This window comes from Ostrinia furnacalis, unplaced genomic scaffold (assembly GCF_004193835.3).
Source record: "Ostrinia furnacalis isolate ACB-3 unplaced genomic scaffold, ASM419383v2 OfSCF7492, whole genome shotgun sequence".
Taxonomy (NCBI): domain Eukaryota; kingdom Metazoa; phylum Arthropoda; class Insecta; order Lepidoptera; family Crambidae; genus Ostrinia; species Ostrinia furnacalis.
Genome location: NW_021137731.1, coordinates 98,517 through 117,665, shown reverse-complemented (window position 1 = coordinate 117,665; position 19,149 = coordinate 98,517). Strand labels below are relative to the sequence as shown.

General features: G+C 35.3%; 2 protein-coding genes across 2 annotated transcripts; both read left to right on the top strand.

The window, feature by feature from the left end:
* The first annotated feature begins 1,567 nt into the window (after positions 1 to 1,567).
* Positions 1,568 to 4,076, top strand: LOC114364929 (uncharacterized). Its single transcript, XM_028321287.1, has 3 exons — positions 1,568 to 1,764; positions 2,387 to 2,642; positions 3,625 to 4,076. The coding sequence occupies exons 1-3, from the start codon at positions 1,624 to 1,626 to the stop codon at positions 3,957 to 3,959; spliced, it is 732 nt and encodes a 243-aa protein (XP_028177088.1). The 5' UTR covers positions 1,568 to 1,623; the 3' UTR covers positions 3,960 to 4,076.
* A 1,129-nt stretch (positions 4,077 to 5,205) lies between these two features.
* Positions 5,206 to 8,458, top strand: LOC114364928 (DUF1676 domain-containing protein Osi15). Its single transcript, XM_028321285.1, has 4 exons — positions 5,206 to 5,393; positions 6,068 to 6,211; positions 7,202 to 7,313; positions 7,627 to 8,458. The coding sequence occupies exons 1-4, from the start codon at positions 5,259 to 5,261 to the stop codon at positions 7,974 to 7,976; spliced, it is 741 nt and encodes a 246-aa protein (XP_028177086.1). The 5' UTR covers positions 5,206 to 5,258; the 3' UTR covers positions 7,977 to 8,458.
* The last annotated feature ends 10,691 nt before the right edge of the window (positions 8,459 to 19,149 follow it).

Genomic DNA, 19,149 nt, shown 5'->3' with positions numbered 1-19,149 from the left:
ATTTCGATCTCTTATATTCTTCTGAATAAATTCGTTGCGGGTTCCAAGACAGTTAGCCATCCCCTGGGACTACTCAATCTTCACTGGTTGGGTTTTGGAGGCCAAGCTGTAGATCCTGGCCATACAGGAGTTGCAGTATTGTTTAAGTCCCGTTTGAATTTTTGTTGCAAAATTCACCTTAGTATAATTTAGGGCATCCCCAACCCGTCTGGCCAGCGTGGGGAGTGCAGACCAAATCCTCCATTTGCCTCTGGTAAATTAGAGGGTCGTGGTCCTGCAGTGGAGAGTAAATGACCTTATGATGATAATTTAGGTCCTCTTGTTCATTCCTGGAGGCTTCTTTAGAGGTTTTTTGTGTAGTCGAGAGCTCTCAGATTTCAATTTCGTACCAGAATAATACGTTTTATAAGTTCAGTCTTAGTTATAAAGCCAAAGAGTATGACCTCATAACCATCCAAAAAAATCTTTTTTTATGACTGCAATCGCACCTGGTGGTAAGTGAGATGCATTCTAGGATGGTACATATCTGTCCTGTACCTAAGTGCCTATTCACTCTCGCCTTGAAAAGGCCCGGATTACAGTGTTCTGGAAAGACAGCATTAATAACATAATAATACTGTTATAGTATTTACAAACATAAAAGCAATTCGTTAAACCTTTTTATCAGGAGTCTATTTTCAAACATATCCTACTCGTAGTTATTTTAGGAAATCGAAAGCATTTTAATCAAATTTTAACTTGCGATAGTGTTAATTATACGGGTATTGGTGAACGAATCGCAAATGATAGTAAAATTTAGTTAATATGCAAAATAGAACCAAGATTTTCGTGAAGTTTATTTACTTTTGATGGGTTGCACTTTATTGCATTGACGTGCGAATGCAATCCGTACTATCAGAGTTCATGCTTCATACAATTTTTTTTAGTCGTTTACTCCCGTATTCACAAACATTACTATGAGGTCTCACAGTGCGCGTGGACGCACAGGGTGACACATGAACCAATCACAGCTCTATTCAACGCTGTGCGTTCGATTTGCTGCTTCACTTAAGCAATCATCGCTTGTGAATACGGGCGTAAAACTGTTAAGTGTGCCATATGAGTACAACAAAATATTTATGAATGTGTATAAAGGTCACAGAGATGCGCCGAAAACACGAAAACGTAACCCGCGCAGACGATCCGACAGAAAGTCGAATTTTAAGGTCAAGATACTAAACTTTTCCGGTTATAATCGACCTCGAATCGAAAAAATAGCTACATATAAAATTAGGACCACCTCATGCAAGAGGTAACAATCAATTTCACTTTTTATTGAAACAACCGAAAATTGAGTTACAACATTTTCACTTAGCATTATAGTGCAAACATCACTTTTTCTTTCGTTTGTGATAGCAAGAAACGCGCGAGTATTCGTGTGTAGTATGCAAACTTAGCTTTCTAACATCAAATATTTATTTTTCTACTTATCCTTACATTTTGCTTATGGCATATCAGTTAGTGTGCGACGTTAAACGACGACATACGTTACGTCAAAGTTATGGTGGGGGCTTGAAGGATAAAATCCATCACTTTTTTGGGAAAACATCATAACCTGCCAAGCGTTGGTTGGAGTAAAGCACAATGAGTATATACACGTCAATTGTGTTTTTGGCCCTTCTGGCTGCAGTGCGTTGTGGGCCCGTGCAGGAAAACGGCGTCGCTGAAAATTTCGTTGGTGCGGTATCGGAATGCATAGAGAGTGACACGTCGCTATGTCTCAAGGTGAATACAATGGATTTACAGTGATTATTGTGAAGTGTTGTGAAAAATATAAAGAATTGACAGTATTGTCATGGAACGGTGTTTTTTGAAGTGTAGAAAAATGATGATTTGTTACGGGAACGCGAAAAAATAGGGAGTGATTTGCAATGACTGAGTGAATTTGTGAATATTCATCTCTGTGAAATAATTTGACAATTTTTGTTACGAATTGTCTACCAATGCATAAATAAGTTTTCAGCCCTTTCAAGTATCAATTTAAAGTTATAAAAGTGTTTTCAACACATACATTAATACAAAAAATTGGGCAGAATTCAAAATAATTTTGCCTAGTCCTGAATTATAAAAGACCTCGTGATTAATTTATCAACCTTTTAAGCTTCCTTTCGAGGAAATGGAATTTTCACACTAATTACCAGTGAATATTCATAATTTTCATTTAAACCCATTATTATGTAATTTCGAATAACTTTAGCAAGTCCCAAAATTAGACAAAAGTGCCCAATTTTACCATATTAATCCATCTAGAAAATGCTCAAGGTCTTATGATTCATAAGGATTAAAAAAACTCCTGCCTTCATATAAATAAATCAAACCCAACAACTAATTCCAACCAAAATTGCAGGAAAAGGCCCTCAAACTGACCGAACGCTTGGCCATCACCAAAGATGTCAGCATCTTCGACGGCATGTCCCTGATCAACACCGGATCAGCTCGGTCAGCTCGCAGCTACGAGCCCTTAGCTGAAGACCCGAAGACCAGGGAGTACCAGATCGAAGAGAGAATCGCTGACAACATCGGAGACTTCTTGGACAACCATGTTCTTCAGCTGAGCCTGAGCGACAAGTCCGAGAATGAATCCCGGGATTTGGATGAAGAAGGTAATTTCAACTGCATGCTAGAGTTATAGGTCATAAACTTGCTAGGTATACGTCAGAATTTTGGGACAAGTCCTAGAAATTTACTAATGGTAATAAAAATTGATACACAAATTACTATATTCTAAAACGAAAACGTTTGGAGTCAATTAACCGGTCAAATGTTTATAAAATTAGTCAATAGTCAAAATTTCAGTCAAAATTTTGATACAAAAATGTGCCCTTTTGCATTTTAAATCTGGAGATATTTTCTCCTCACAATATTTTATGTCCAAAACATAAAACTAAAGAAACATTTTCTTTAGAGAAAATAGTACATTGACTTAGCACAATAGGCAATTGAAGTATTCGGATGTCACAATAGGTAGTAAAAGGTACAAAAGATCTTCTTACTTTGTCTCTAAAATCTATTTGTTTTCGCGTACCATTAATCATAACTCAAAGTACGTTGAAGACAATAAATCTTTACTTAGCATACTTATTAAACTGTTAACGTTTATCTCAATTTGTTCATTAGCAACTAAACTGCAATTAAGATGGTTATCTCACACAAGATCTTGAAGAAGGTGGAGTAGTCATATTTGCGCAGAATCGTGAGCTTTCTTTAAATTATAGAGTTCGTAAGAGTTTTGCGTACGAATAAAATGCAGATTTTTTGTTACGATAAAATAATCGTGATAATATTTTTGAGATTCGACTTTATTATTTTAAGGATCTAGTAAAATATGATGCAATATAAGAAACGTTACACTTGGTTACGTTACAACCTTTATTTTTTGGTAGCAGAATTGATGCCACCATATTTTGAACTCTAGTAAGATAACAATAAAGTTCAAAACCAATGAAAAATATTTTCCTCTGTACCAGTTATAGGGTTTTAAAAAGATAACGCTATTTTATAATTTCATTTGTGTCTTTATTAATATAACCTCTTGAATTTAGTGATGACATAAAACCAAACATTTAAAATTCATTTCTTCCACAGCTCGCGGCAAGAAGAAGAAGAAGATCAAGAAGCTCCTGCCCCTCCTTCTCCTCTTGAAGCTCAAGATGGCCGCCCTCATCCCTCTCTTCCTTGGAATCATCGCCTTCGTCGCCGTCAAGGCCGTGTTCCTTGGCAAGATCGCTTTCGCCATGAACGCTGTGAACCTGATCAGGAAACTCTTAGCTAAGAAAGGAGGAGCTTCAGAGCCCTCAATCAGCTATGGTGCCCCTCATCATCATGATGAGCACCCAGGATATAACTACGAACCCGCCAGTCAAGGGTGGAGTCGACAGGCTACCGATGCTCAATCTCTAGCCTACGGTGGTCAGTTCTGATAGAATTTCTTGTGTGTGCCTGTGAATTTATTTATTGTGTGTGTGTATTTATTTGCCTGTTCGAAGCTGCCATCTACGAGTACCTCAGTATTTATAAAATAAAGTAATTTGTTCGAATTTTTGTTAATTTATTTCTATTAATAAGCCCCATGAATTTTAGTCCATTAAAGGTGATGTTGCACATAGATTGTCTAGTCATCTATGAGGAATTAAGTCAATTTATTTATATTTTTCTTAATCCTTTTAATAACAAAGCAATTTTTAATAGTGACTTTGATCATAGTTAAATTATCAATAATTTCATTGAAAATTATGCATAACTCTGCTTATAACGTTAATGCAAAGACGATAGCACACAAAGCTACCTAAATAATATCATATAAATATTAAAGTAATAATGTCAATTTTCAATCGAAATAATCGCTGTTTATGCAACAATAATCAAAAATATTTTCAAACCACGACTTACAGAAAACCACGTCTTCATACCATAATAGGAACGCGCCATTCTTCATAAACCGGTTTCATAAAATCAGGTTTATACAAGGAAGTGACATCCCACCAACAGAGGGCGTGAACTATGAATAAAAGAAAAAGCAGATATTATTATACTACATAACCATGCCCTATCTTTTAAAAGAACTAATTCAATTTCGGTAAATAGCATTACTACTTAGAGTATGACATACCTAGTTAATTCTTTCATCATACAAAAACAATTGACATTTGTAATAGCCTGTAAATGAGACTATCAACTAGCCAACTTTTTTTTTATCAAAGAATAAAATTTTAAATCCTCTTCAAGTTGAGCTACTAGTTGCTACCAAACATTAACATAACGACTGCGTTGTCAATTTATTTAACGAGCTCTTTTGTTCCGTAGGCTTCAAAAGTTCAGAAGAAACAATGGGCTTTGCTATTCAAATGATTTTCAAAACAAGTATTCATATTATGACAATTTATTGACGCCTATCTCCAAATGTATAATTCATTATGTCTGTAAAACTAATATGACAATCCTACATTGTATACTTTTAAAGGCACTATTGTAATAGAAAAAATGCTTGACTGCCTCCAGCATAAGCCCGTCAAAAGAAAATCAAATCAGTGTGATTGATGAAAATGAATTTAATACCGATGGTCACTATGGCATAGTGTCATCAAGTTTCTACAAGCCATATATTGCTTTAAAATGCTAATTCGGCAAGAGTTAGTGGGGGTATTTAGATAAAAAACTGTTACCAATCAAGTCTGGCATCACAGTTCTTTTGGTCTCGGTGTTATAGTGTTGTTGACGAGATGAAGATCTTTGGATTGTTGTGTCTAGTGGCAGTCGCCTCATGCGGCCCGGTGGCTCAAGATGAATCGGTGGTTCGTCTTATGGCCACCAATTTTGTGGATTGCGCCAACAGTGAATTGACCCTATGTCTGAAGGTAGGTCCTGTGACAAGTGACAGTGACAACAGTGAAATGGAGTGACAAAACCAAATAACAGTGATAAATAAAATAAAATGTTTTTGCTTGCGAATTATGCGGCTATTAAATTATTGTGCTATTTTTAACCAATTAAAATTCAGAGTCGTTGAACCCGACGGACAACAAAAAAACTCAGATCCGAAACAAATATACTGCTTAGTTATTCCATTATCATATTTTTAATAACTGTATCTCTAATCGTATGCTGTCATGCTACATAGTTGTTGTTTAGAGGCAGTTTGAACCGTTTTTTATTGCTCTACATTTTTGGACTGCTTTTTTGTAGCAATATAAAACTGACCCAAACGTTTTTTATATCAAAGTGACTTAATTATGATAGATAGGATACAAAAGTAGATTATAGATTCTTTGCTGATTTTTGGCGTTGTTTGATTATTGATTTTTGCAAAAAAAATCTAATCTACGCGGTTTAGTTAACAGAAAACTACTAAAATAGCTCCAGTTTTATTTTCATTCATCAACTATACAACTAAGCTAACAAATTATAATTAAAAATAGCACCAGTTGCAGTCTTAGAGATTAAATAACTAAAATAGTACCAGTATTACAAATTAAGATTGAAATTGTTTGACTACCGATTATATCTACAATTGATTAATTTATTTGTCCAGGAACACGCTCTTAGAGCAACTGAGAAATTGAGGGCTGTGAGGAAATTGAACATCATCGATGGAGTCACCATCCTCAACAGCAGCCCTAAGGAGGCCAGGTCCTTGGACACACTACCCTCTGAACCTGAAGAGAGGAACAAGGAGGTAAGATAGTTACAACTATCAATTATTATTAGTTTATGGTAATACAAGCTAACGAAGTTAACGAAGCTACTCTATCTTTAAAAATAACTTTTTTATAACTTTTATGAATCAATAGGTGGTTAGTAGGTTAGTTATGCCCGTTTTCACCATCAATCTCTAAATTTAAGTGACCCCTATGAAAACAAAATGCCTGTTATCTGTTACCATAGGTGTCACTTAAAAATTTAGGATTTATGGTGAAAACGGGCATTAAGCATTAGGCTAGTTGCCTAAAAAAATTTTTTTAGTCCGTAATGTTTAATATCAAAGAATATTGGACACATATATTTTTATTTGTCAATCTAACAAATAATTACATAGTTATGGTGCGTTGAAGTTGCGCACGACGTCACGGGCCTCTTCTTATGAACTTTGGGGCGCTTTATCTCTTTAAATTTTCATTAGTTTGAAAAAGTGAAAAATACGTGTAGAGTATTTTTTGATAAGTTAACTGACGGACTAATTAAAACTCTTGCTTTTTGACCCAGGCAACATCCCCATTGGTGTGAAGATTGAGTGGAAGAAATTGCCTTTAATTATATTAAGCTCGCCTATTGTAATTAGATATGGTGTGCGTTAAACTGTAAAATATTTTTTATTCCAACATGAATATTGTTTTCAAAAGAAGTCAAAGAACTACAAAAGGTAGTCTTGATTGCAATAATATTGTTTAAATTATGATTTATTCAATTTAAATGTTTTAAGTACCGATATAACAAATGGAAGTTGTATAACGATCACTAAAGTCAAACTATTCATATTTTAGTATACAATCAAAAATGTTATTTACCAAAACGACACTAATGAACCAACAAATGTTTCTTCGTCATGATGATGCACTATTACAAATAGGTACGTCGCAGTAATAAAATCCTGTTTCTTTAATATGAAACCTAATCTGAATCCACGGTTTTTCCAATCACTCCCTAACGCCATGTTTTTTTTTGTCAGGTCACTGAAAGACTGTGGTCAACAGCGTCTGACCTTCTTCAGAGGTCTGAATTGGAATTGAGCTTCCCAGGATCTGAAGATGACGAGAACGACTCCAGAGCTCTCAACGAAGGTAAATATAAAACGAATAATATTGCGAATATTGAAAATGATCTTAACAGCACTCAAAATTCTTTATACTTTATACAAAAAACCGCATTCAGAAGAAAAAAAACTTGAGACACAGAAAATTAACAATTCTAGAAGAGCACAATTTGATTTACTAAATGTAATTAGCTATTGAAATGCAACACGTGTTTTCAAATGTCCCGTCTTAGGTAAGAGTGAAACTGCATTGGAAACGAACGTAACTTTGCAATTCCAATAAAAGCAAATCGCCTTAAAGCTGCGCTTCCAAATGGTCTAATTAATGGTATTGTTCACAGTCGAGGAGAGCCGTGGCAAGAAGAAGAAGGAGACCAAAAAGAAGCTGAAGATGCTGATTCCTTTAGTCCTGATCGCGAAAGCCAAAGCCATTGCGTTGGTGGTGCTGTCTTTAGTTGTCATTGCAGCTTCGATCTTCAAGTTGGCGCTGCTCGCCAAGATTGCCTTCATTGTCAAGGCCATCTCTATCCTCAAAGCTCTTCTAGCTAAGAAGAACGAGCATCACGAAGAAGAGGTTTGGGCACCTCCTCATGATGATCACGGTCACGGAGGACACGGTGGATGGGAAGGAGGCTGGTCTAGGTCGAAGAAAGACGCTGGAAACTTGGCCTACTCGGCTTACAGGAAGTAAGATTGAAGTAAGAGACATGCGATTTGGCACCTGAAGTTGGGAAAACATTGTTGGGTTATTACTTCTAAATTATTTTATTGCAGCAAAAATGCTGTATAGTTTCGTTCAAAATAGGACCCGAGAGATTTTATTATAACTTAGGTAAATACTATTTCTGTTTAGATCAACTTCAGCATGCCAAATTCAGAGCTACCTAGACTGTTCACAATCTTGTAAAACTTACTAACGGTTTCGATTTTATGTATTGTTCATTATATAAGTTACTCATGAGGCCAGTTAATTTATTGAGTTATTTATTCGCGTGTGTGTTTGTGTGATTTTAAATGTTTTGTTTAGTTGTTTTATTTATTTTCTTTTCTGTCATTTTACATGTGAAATTTTGGGTGTAAATTTTATGTTACTTGTTAATTTGACTGAAAAGGAATCTTTTTATTTTATTGTTTAGTGTATATTTGTGTAAATATTATATGTTTTAATTATGTTTTTTTTTTATTATTTATGTCTTTATTATTATTATTATGTGTTTTTTATTTTTTGTTGTATATTTATTGCGACGTAATGCGTTATTATACCAAATACCTTCTGTTTTATAAATATTATAGGATTGTATGTATTTTTATCTCTAAAATATGTATGTATGTAATTGTTTTTGTATTGTATGGTCTAATAATTATTATTTGTTGATACTTATGTATCTATTTATGATCTCTGATTGTATGTTGTATTCTTCTTTAAGCACTTTATATGTATCGTGTATCACGACTATGTTTGTTATATTTTTTGTGTGCCTGTGAGTGTGTGAATGTTGTTATTTATTCGTACAATTGTAAGCCATGAAATAAACCAAAAGCGTTATTTTGTTTATTTATATCTTTCATTTCTAACCTGAATTATAATATCATAAAAATAATAAAATATTTCATATACTTACACATTTTCCACAATGAATACATAAATAATGCCAATATTATAATTTTCCTTCAACGGAAATGTGAAAGTTGATATTGGATATAAAATAAATTTATGAAATAAGTACCAAATAATTATGTGATAATATTTATTTATCAACCAAACATTATAACTGTGCTTTAAGCTTGACAAAGCTTTCAAATCAACTAACATAACGATCTAGACATTCTTGAAGGATGTATGTGTTATAGTCGAGAAAGTCAAATCTATTTTTATTCGAACCATTGTACCACAACCTAGATATTTGTCTGAGAATTGAATTCAAGACTGCACAATCCTGAGAATATAATAATGACATCTTAATCAAAATAACTTAAAAAATAAACTTTTACTTATGTCCTCAAAAACTTTTATGATTTTTGTAGATAATTTAATTGGTCATTTAGCACAAAATTGAAATACAAACTTCGCACTCTAAAGCTTAGTTGCACCACCTAACTTTGACCGTTACTATGACGATAACCGGTGTTTTTTGTATGGAGTTTGACAGATTTTTGACGTTTGTCAAAGTTAAAGTAAGATGGTGCAACCCAGCCTAAGAGTAGGTGGTATGAGCTAGACATATAGTGTATAGACAATTAGACAGAGCTTATTGGTTAAACAATGTTCCATTGATAAAAAAGTGACTTGAAATTCTCTGAGTATCTACTGCTTCTCACGAAATAAGTTTTTATTGGCGGTCAAGCTATAAATCCCGGCTACACAGGAGTGGCAGAGCGATGGGAATGAGAGGCGGATAGTACCGTTTTAACGAAATAATTGTTATGCCCGAGTAACTTTGGTTTACTACTATATCAACAAATAACATTCGTATTTAAACCAAACACCGTTTTTCATAGCTCTATGTCATCTAAGCTTTTAAACCAATAAGCCTTCTCAAAGCATTAATTAAAGTGGAACGTTATTCTATTGAATTCCGATTGAAAGTCAACGGAAATAAATACACGTTTTGACTAAAGCCGGACTTAATTGGACAGGTTATCGTCGACCTACATCCTTGGTCGTAGCAAAGTTGGAAATAATATGAAGTCTAACAAACGGAGATTTGATATGCTTTTAAATTGTTATTCAGAAAATAGCTGACAAAAGAGCGTCTTCAAATCTTTTAAGTTTTTGACTCCAACTTTGGTTTCCACCAAGTTGGAGTGGAGCAGAGAAGCCTTTTAAATAACCAATCAGATTCCATTATTTGTACATCTCCACTCCGCTTCCTCCGCTTCGTTCGTTTCAGCCGAAAGACGTCCACTGCTGACAAAGGCCTCCCCCAAGGATTTTCACGAAGACCGATCCTGCGCCGCTCGCATCCAGGCACCTCCTGCAACCTTCATCACCAGATCGTCGGTCCACCTAGTGGGAGGCCCACGCTACGTCTTCCGGCTCGTGGTCGCCACTCAAGAACTTTCCTGCCACTCTGCTTCACTTCGAGAGGAAAAGTGTCGGGGCATTTGTTTTTCCATAGATTTTGTCTCTGCTCCGCTCCGCTGTTCTTCGCATCGCTTTGGTGAAAATAGCCTGCCAGCTTCGCCGCACAAATTCTCTCAGCTCTGCATCGCTCCGCCTTGGCGAAAACCGGGCCAAAAGCTTTGAAGGAGCTTACGTTTTGAAATTATGATGAGGTCCATAAGCAAACGTTACATTTGTTATACTATACTTAGATATAAACCACTGAACCAATTATGTTTGGTATTGAAATGTCAACCTCTATCTTTTGTCACAAAAGCTCCCCCTTCCTTTAATGATTTAAATTATTTTAATTTGTTTTTATTATAGCGACAATAGATTCTATGAAAATTTCAACTGTGTACCTATTGCGGTTAATGGGTTCATCACCTTGACAGACAGACAGCGGAGGCATATTCATACATGTTATACCCTTTCTACAGAATCCTAAAAGTTTATTCGTTCGTTAGTTTCAGTCAAATGACGTCCACTGCTGGACAAAGGCCTCCCCCAAGTATTTTCACAACCTTAAAAATACTTTCCATTATTAACCTCACAATATGATTCAAATAAATGGACACTTTTCCATCTAAGTTTTCACGTTAAAGCAAATAAGTCTGACTTTATGATTATGCTGATTTATAATTAAACTGTGCTTTATATAGAGATTTTTATTAGAAACGTACTTAAATCGTAGCATATAATTGGAAATGTTTTCATTATTACATAGATTAAATATAGGTTTTCTATAAAATAACTAAAGCCTTGCTTTGCCTTTAAATCTTTATTATATAGTACCTACCCTTCCTTGGCAGTTGGGTAAAGAAGGTCGGCAAAATAACACTGGTCAATTAAGTTCAACACTTATGTCATTTATTCCCTAAAATTTGGCCTAGTGGTGTGCACTGTGCACGTTCATAAATGTTAAACTGATTTGTAGCTGTATTTTCTGTAGATACGTTGTATTCTATTAACTGTAACTTAACCTGAAATAAATATATTTTATCGCTATAATTCCCATCCATTTCATAGTATCCTTTTACTATTGTAAGAGCAACAAGTCCCAATAGCGCATCTCAGTGAAAACTATCTCTACTTTCTCTTACGAGTTTCTGCTAGTAAGGTATCTTTCTTGCGAAATAACTGTTACGTTATTGTAGGCGTTTTAAAACTACATTTTTTATCATAAATACCTACTAAAAAAATATTGATTCAGTCGCATTGAAGTTTAAGGTAGTCATTTAATGTATCATTTAATTAAAGACAATACTTATTTTCTATTAAAAAATCGTTCTCATATCAGATTATTATGGTTTTGAGCAGTTGTGGTAGTATCTGTCTAAACTGTCGGTCTTTTTTAAATATCTTAAGGTTCTTAACTATGAAGGAACAAAATTAGCCTTAATTTTTAATCTGCTGATCTAATAACTAATCCAAATAATTTATGAAGTGCGGGGAAATGAAACAGCGTCATCTAATGAAAGCTTTCTGTACCACTTTGCGGTGCATTAGTTGCAAACTGATAGTATAAAGAATCCACCATACCTATTGAACTATTTCTACTATTCCGGAGGTTGCGGGTTCGATTCCCGCACAGTACAAACATTTGTGTGCATGAACATATTTGTTTGTATTGGACTGGGTGTCTTCTATGTATAATATGTATGTATTTACAAAAAAAAAGTATTTAAGTATGTTTATATCCGTTGTCTAGTACCCATAGTACAAGCTTTGCTTAGTTTGGGACTAGAAGCGCAGTGTAAAATGTCCAAAAATATTTATTTATTTATTTATTAAAAGCTGAAATTAGACTCATCATTGCATTTATTTTATCCTTAAAATAAAAGGATTATTGTCACATTTTAAGTGAAAATGAATAATATGAATGTGATTACTTTGTGAGGTTTTGAAATGTCTTAAGAAGCTCAAAAATAACTTTTAGTCTGACTTAAGTAAGACTCAATTCAATAAACACAATCTTCACACAATATGAGGACTTTGTTGACACAGTGAGCAATATGAGCACAGGTTAATATAGTTACCCTAATTGTGAAGAGCTAGCCCTTAGACAACTGATTTAAATTAATATTAACTCGTTAATGAAAGTGTATAGGTACGCTTTAACGGCTTATTATGCTTACTTTGCGTTAATTCCAAAAACACCATCAAAGCCAGCATACATACTTACATTATATCTACCAACTGGAACTTTCTAGAAGTTCAGATCATATCTCACACTTGACATTAAGAAGAAAGCCGTAACCGGTGCAATGCCTCCAAACTAATTGCATTACGTATCAGTACAGAAACACCGCCTCTCTGAGGTAAGCATAACAAATTACTATGTTAATGTGGTCATTGTTCTTTGGCTGAAGTACTTTTGTGGGTATATTGTAGATTGGATCGATAATATTTAAAAGCTTATTTTAAACGGAGTTTAAGTATGAGTTTAGATTCAAGAGTAAATTGTGATGAAGTATGGTCTATGTATTGAGTGCTGATTCTTGAGGTTGCTAGTTTATAGTAAGCGTTTTACTTAATTTTTTATTCTCATTTGAGAGAATAGGTGAGAATTAGAGAATCATTTAGTACTTATTACTTTTATCCTTTCATTAAATATAGATAAGGATTATTTTTATTTTATTTGCAAAGAATAGCAATTTTCAAAACTTTTCCTTCGTCGCTTCATCTTCTCTTGCCAGAGTGGTCGTGGTCGTCCTGGTTTGGTGGCAAGCTTCACAATCCGTCGCCATTCCTCCTGCATTAAGGCCTTTCTTGTACACTCGTGGAGTGGATCATTGAGTGCGGTTTTGACCTAAGCGCATGGGCGACCAGCGTGCGCTCTTGTACCTTCCACCTTCCCCTGCACGACAAGTTTCAACAGATGTGTCGTCTCCACGTGTTAATTGGCCAATGACAATTTTCAAAACCTATCCCTATTTTTACCCTAAAAAAGATACCGTAACGAAAAAAAGAATACTATGTTATTTTAAAAATCAAAGCAACGCACCAATACTTACTGACCTCACTAAATCATCTTGCTTGGTAGAGTCACTGTTACAACTCCGAAATCATTCATTTTTCTTAATTGTCTTCATCCGTAACACCCACACAAGAAACAGCAGGAAACTTTCGGAATATTTTAAAAGTTTCTTAAAACTTTAACAAAGAATAAGCTTTTCTTGCCGAATCTCTTTCCGTATATTGCCAGAAACATTGGGGATTTGTTTCAATGTGAGTATTTGTAGAGAGGAGGCCGCGTACCGGAAAACGCAGCGTGGTACGTCCACCCACAAGGTGGACCGTCGACATCATAAAGATAGCAGGAAGGCGCTGGACGCAGGCCGCTACCAACCGGGCAGCATGGAAGGCATTGGGGGAGGCCTATGTTCAGCAGTGGACATCCTATGACTGAGATGATGATGATGATGATTTATAGCTGGAAGCTTCAATCCACTGCAGAAGTATGAACAGGAGAATAAAGATTTATGACTATGACTATGACCCTCTCTTCATAAGAAGCAAATGAACGCGCTGGCTAGATAGTTGAGAGTCTTCTCAAGTAAGTCCCAATGTGATTAACTCCGAGCAAGAAGCAGTAACCGCTTACGGCAAGTATTAAAAAGTAACAATTGATTATGAATATTCGCTTGCGAGAAGAATATTATTACTCGCGTTCATTCACAGGAATTCGCTTCAACGTCCTTTACATCTAAACAACCCTCTCCATCGCCTACTGCGTACAGTTGATAGCACATTAGACTAGGTAGGTTACACTTTTAATGCAAAATAGCTATTACAACTACATAAATATGCCGCAATGTTTAGCTTGAAGTGCCGTCGTCTACATTTTCACAAATTCCATGAGACACTTAAATCTTTAAAATGCCAATGTTTTATTATCAAACGAGTATGAAGTTCCCACTGATCTAAAGTAATAAATATACTTCAAATCAAAACAGACACAATACCTCATTTATTATTCGGTGTTTCAGAGCGGATATTTCGAAATTATGTCTTCCGTCCATCGATTAGGTTGTGTGAACGAATACTTATCGATTTGTGAGAAGGAAATGGCATAGAAGTGTCAGGAATATTTGATACTAGCTGTACTAGGTACCCGCTACTACATTTTTTGTGGAAATCGATTTGTAACCGATTTACTTTAATATTCATTCAAGTAAAACTATAAATCCGCAGGAGAACCCGCATGACCGAAAGAGCTCGCAGAATTGCTAAAATTAAGTGGTAGTGGGAGGGCACATAGCTCGTAGAGAAAATGGCCGTTGGGGCATAAAAGTTATCGATGTCAATCACGGGCCAGAAGACGTAGGCAGGCCTCCTACTAGGTGGACCGATGACCTGGTGAAGGTCACGGGAAGAACCTGGATGCAGGACCGGTCGTTATGGACAGCCTTTGTCCAGCAGTGGACGTCATTTGGCTGAAACGAAGAACATCTACTTATTATAGATACTTATCGACGTATTCTAATTGTATTATTATTACGAGTCGAAATAAAACTTAATTTTTTTGTAGAGAAGACAGCACAACATGCTTAGAACTGTGGCATCTTATTTTATACTATAACAAATATTTCCCGCTGCTTTTAAACCAAACTAACTCAATGTTATGTGCTTGTTAAAGTCTCACGTACTTGGTATTTATTACATCGTCATAAAAATAATGCTTTTGTTTTATATTTTGTCATCCCATGACAGTTTTATAACGCAATTCGAGATACGAAACTATTTCTGCGCTTTCTTCGGTCATAGTAGTTTCCTCTACATAATTTTCACTTTTAATGTGGCTGTTTTCTAGAGCTAAATTTAATAAAATCCATTATAATTTCACTGTTCTTATAATGAAATGAAAATCATCAGCATCAGGTAGTCCATTTTATTAAACTTTGTTCCTTCTCAGTTATGTTTGTCTGAAAGTGCTGTTAGGGCCCAAAAGATAACACGTAAAGCTTTTGACGTTTATAAGTACCAAAATATTGATCAAAACTGAATAAAATATTTTTGATTTTGATTTTGAAAGGACTGCAGGAAGGAGCACCACTTTACTTAATTTAACACAAGCAAATGGAGGATTTGTCTTAAACTCTTCACGTTGGCCATACGGGTTGAAGAGGCCTGATGTTCACACATGATGTGTCCTTAACGCCCGTATTCCAAAACATTACTATGAGGTCTCACAGTACGCGTGGACGCACAGGGTCACACACGAATCAATCACAAAGCTCTATTCAACGCTGTCCGTTCGATTTGCTGCTTCACTTAAGCAAGCATCGTTTGTGACTTGTATATTATCACCTTTGGGACACTTACGAGAAGAGTAGGTTAGTAACTAGTGGTTCTATTCTATTCTCCTGGAATCAAACGGCTAACTATTAAAAGGGCATAGAATTCCCGTGCGGGAATCGAACTCGTGACCCAACGCTGCTCGTGTAAGCTTAGCACGATTTCTTCGACAGCAAATAGAGCGTGAAGGATGTGGTTTTCACTGAATCAGTTTTGTTTTCATCTTTGCTAAAGGGCTATTTCATATTAGTTTAGTCAGGCTACTTCTATAAATTACTTTAGATTTTATATGACTGGTTTCTTGAAAAAGGAATCAATAAGTTTCTATCTTATTATATTTTATTTATGTATTTATTTTTCTCTTAATAAGCTTTTATCTCCTGTATTTTATAACAAAAGCCTGAATTTTAATGCAATTTTGTTTGGCCCAAAGTTCATAATCGTCATCAGCATCATCCAGATCATTCCAGATTGACCGATTGGTAGCAATGTACATCCAGCGCCTTCTGCTTTTGTGAGGTCGTCTGTCCACCTTAACATTTTATTACCACGGCATAATACCCACATTGAAATATTTATCTTTCAGGATATAGCAACGAAACATGCACACCTACATTTCATCAATTCTTGAAGACCAATAACCCCCATAATTATGCATTCTGGAAAAGCTAAGTTTAATTAATTAACTTTGACAGAGTACGCTTCATTTAAAGTAACTGAACAATAAAGCCGATCCATCTTCAATACAAATAGGTTACGTTTGGATGAGTGTAATTATGCTGTCTTAGTTTTTACTAGCTGTAAGAAACTGGACTGGAATTGATTCATGTGGAAAATCACTTTATTGCCTACTTACCGTAATGACTATGCAGAAGTAACAAAGTATTAAGTGGTCAAGCTAGGTCAGGAAGCTCTTGGCCTGAATCTCAACTGATAGAAAGTGATGATTATGCCGAAGGTGGAATCGAGCTTCACCCAGAATCCTCAACCACAGAGGAACTGGGTACTTACCCCTAACTACCGAGGTAAGTCGAATCTTAACTTCGAACTCCTCCTATGTTCTTCTGATTAATTTCGTTGCGGGTCCAATGACAGTTTAACTTTCCCCCGGGACAAACTTGACCTTCATTGGCTGGGTTTTTTATGGCGGTCAAGCTGTAGATCCTGGCTGCACAGAAGTTGCAGCGGTGGGAACGAGAGGTGGGAATAGTCCCGTACTTACCTACCTCTAATTACCGGAACAGAACAATGCGACCATTTTATCTTAGCCTGTCACCATAATCAAAATGAATATTGTCGTTATGACGACAGACTTAGATAAAATAGTGGTAGCTAGCCAGGCTCTACCACTAACCAAATCGAACAGAAAAATCTGCCCCAGTGGGAATAGAACCCGGGACCTCTGGGTCTGAAGCAGGTGTTCTTACTACTAGACCACAGAGTCAGTGAGAGCAAAATATCTCGTACTTCGAATTTAATTCGGTAATAGCTACAAGGGCAATTTCACTCAATAACAATAAGTGTAATTTAAAAAACCTTAATATCACCAGCGTATCATTATCTTTTCTAAAGCTTTGTTTTGAGGTGTCAGATGTCTGTTTAAACTTCATTTCTTGTTGTAACAGTATAATTTTGTATTATTATTTAATAATAGGAGTTGATTATAAGTAGCGAGGTTGAGAACCTCTTTAGAATAATATACTATACTCGTAGCTATGTTATATTGTGGAGAAAAGTTATCGTACTTTGAAATCGAAAGTTTGAAATCAGCAAGGCGCAATTCATGAATAATACCTAATAATAAAAAGAAGGTGAGTATTATTATAATAGTACGAATATATAAATTCATTTTAACTAACATACTCGTAAGTCCGTTTATTACTCTACTAGCTTTCCGCCCGCGGCTTCGCCCGCGTGGAAGTTTGTCTCTCACAGAAAAACTTTATCGCGCACGTCCCTGTTTCAAAAACCGGGATAAAAACTATACTATGTCCTTTCCCGGGACTCAAACTATCTCTATGCCAAATTTCATCAAAATAGGTTCAGTGGTTTTAGCGTGAAAGACAGACAGACAGAGTTACTTTCGCATTTATAATATTAGTATAGAAATATAGATTGTCACCTAATGGGTTAGCAGCCATGTGTATGTACACAAAACTATTATCAATTTTCTGGATAAATCAACCATTTCACACAAAATGTCAGCAATTCTAGAGTGACATTAACAATGTATTTTATGATTTCTCTTTGTCATAGCGAAAGCTAAGTCCCTGATGCTATCAGCTGGATCGTTCAAATCGCTTGGACGTAAATCATACTTATCTCTGATCGATATAGAGTGTCTTTTGTTCTATAGACGTGTTTCCATCTAATTTGATTACAGATTAATCGCTAAACAACTGGCCATTAAGAACTTAAAAAAAAAGTTCGGTTAAGTAATCATTTGCTTAAACTTTTTTATCTGTGTTGCGTTCATAAAGGAGGATTGTGTTTTGTTTTACAGCCAGTTATAAAATTAAAAGCATTACATTCACCTTGTGATTCAACAGTTGATGTTTGTTTTTTTAAATTAAGCAGTGTTGTTAAAGAATTTAAAGTAAACATTTGAATTTCGAAACTGAATAAGGTAATTGTTAATTACTGCGGTCAGCTGAGTACCTTCACTCTCAATGGAGACGAAATTAGTCGAAATCTCGAGAAACCCATATAGAAAGTGGAGCCTTTAATGAAATCTGCTTAAAACCAGTTTTGGACTGTTAACGAATAGTGGTCCGGTATGTAAGAAATCTCTCTTGACGCCTAATAATCATATAGTGATATAAAAATGTGGAACATACATAAATATGCATATTAGAGAGCCCCAAACCGGACTTAGCGACATGTCCGGAACTGGTGATCGGTAAAATACGGCTTTTAATCAATTTTATTAGCTATTAAATAAAAGAAAGTGAAAAATAATGGAGTTGTTTACAAAATAGCTGTGCCTTCGGCCAAATGAGCACCGATTGCGTCTGATCTTTAAAGATACCATAAAGATTTCGCTTTCTTTGTAAGTAATAATGTATACGATCATACAAGATCGATATGTCATTACGTACACTTTGTAACTTTCGTTTTTAAGGTTCACTTGTCATAAATCATTCTTTGTAATCTTGTGAAGTGTCAGTCAATTTACAGTTTTCTCACCACTTTTTTATCGATTATAGAGAGGTATATCGTTAATTTACTAACTTATGAAGAATCATGAAGGTTTTTAGTGATTTAAGGCAATTTTGCGTGTCGTACAACATAAGTATAGCAGTTTGTACTGATTTAGACAAATTATCGTCTGTTATGTTGTTAATTTATCAGTTTGGGTTTCAATAAAAATACGACTACACAATTTATTATTATTTGATAGTTCATAACCTTTCGTTTACTGTGACATATGACTACTGTATCTAGCAATAAAACAACACCG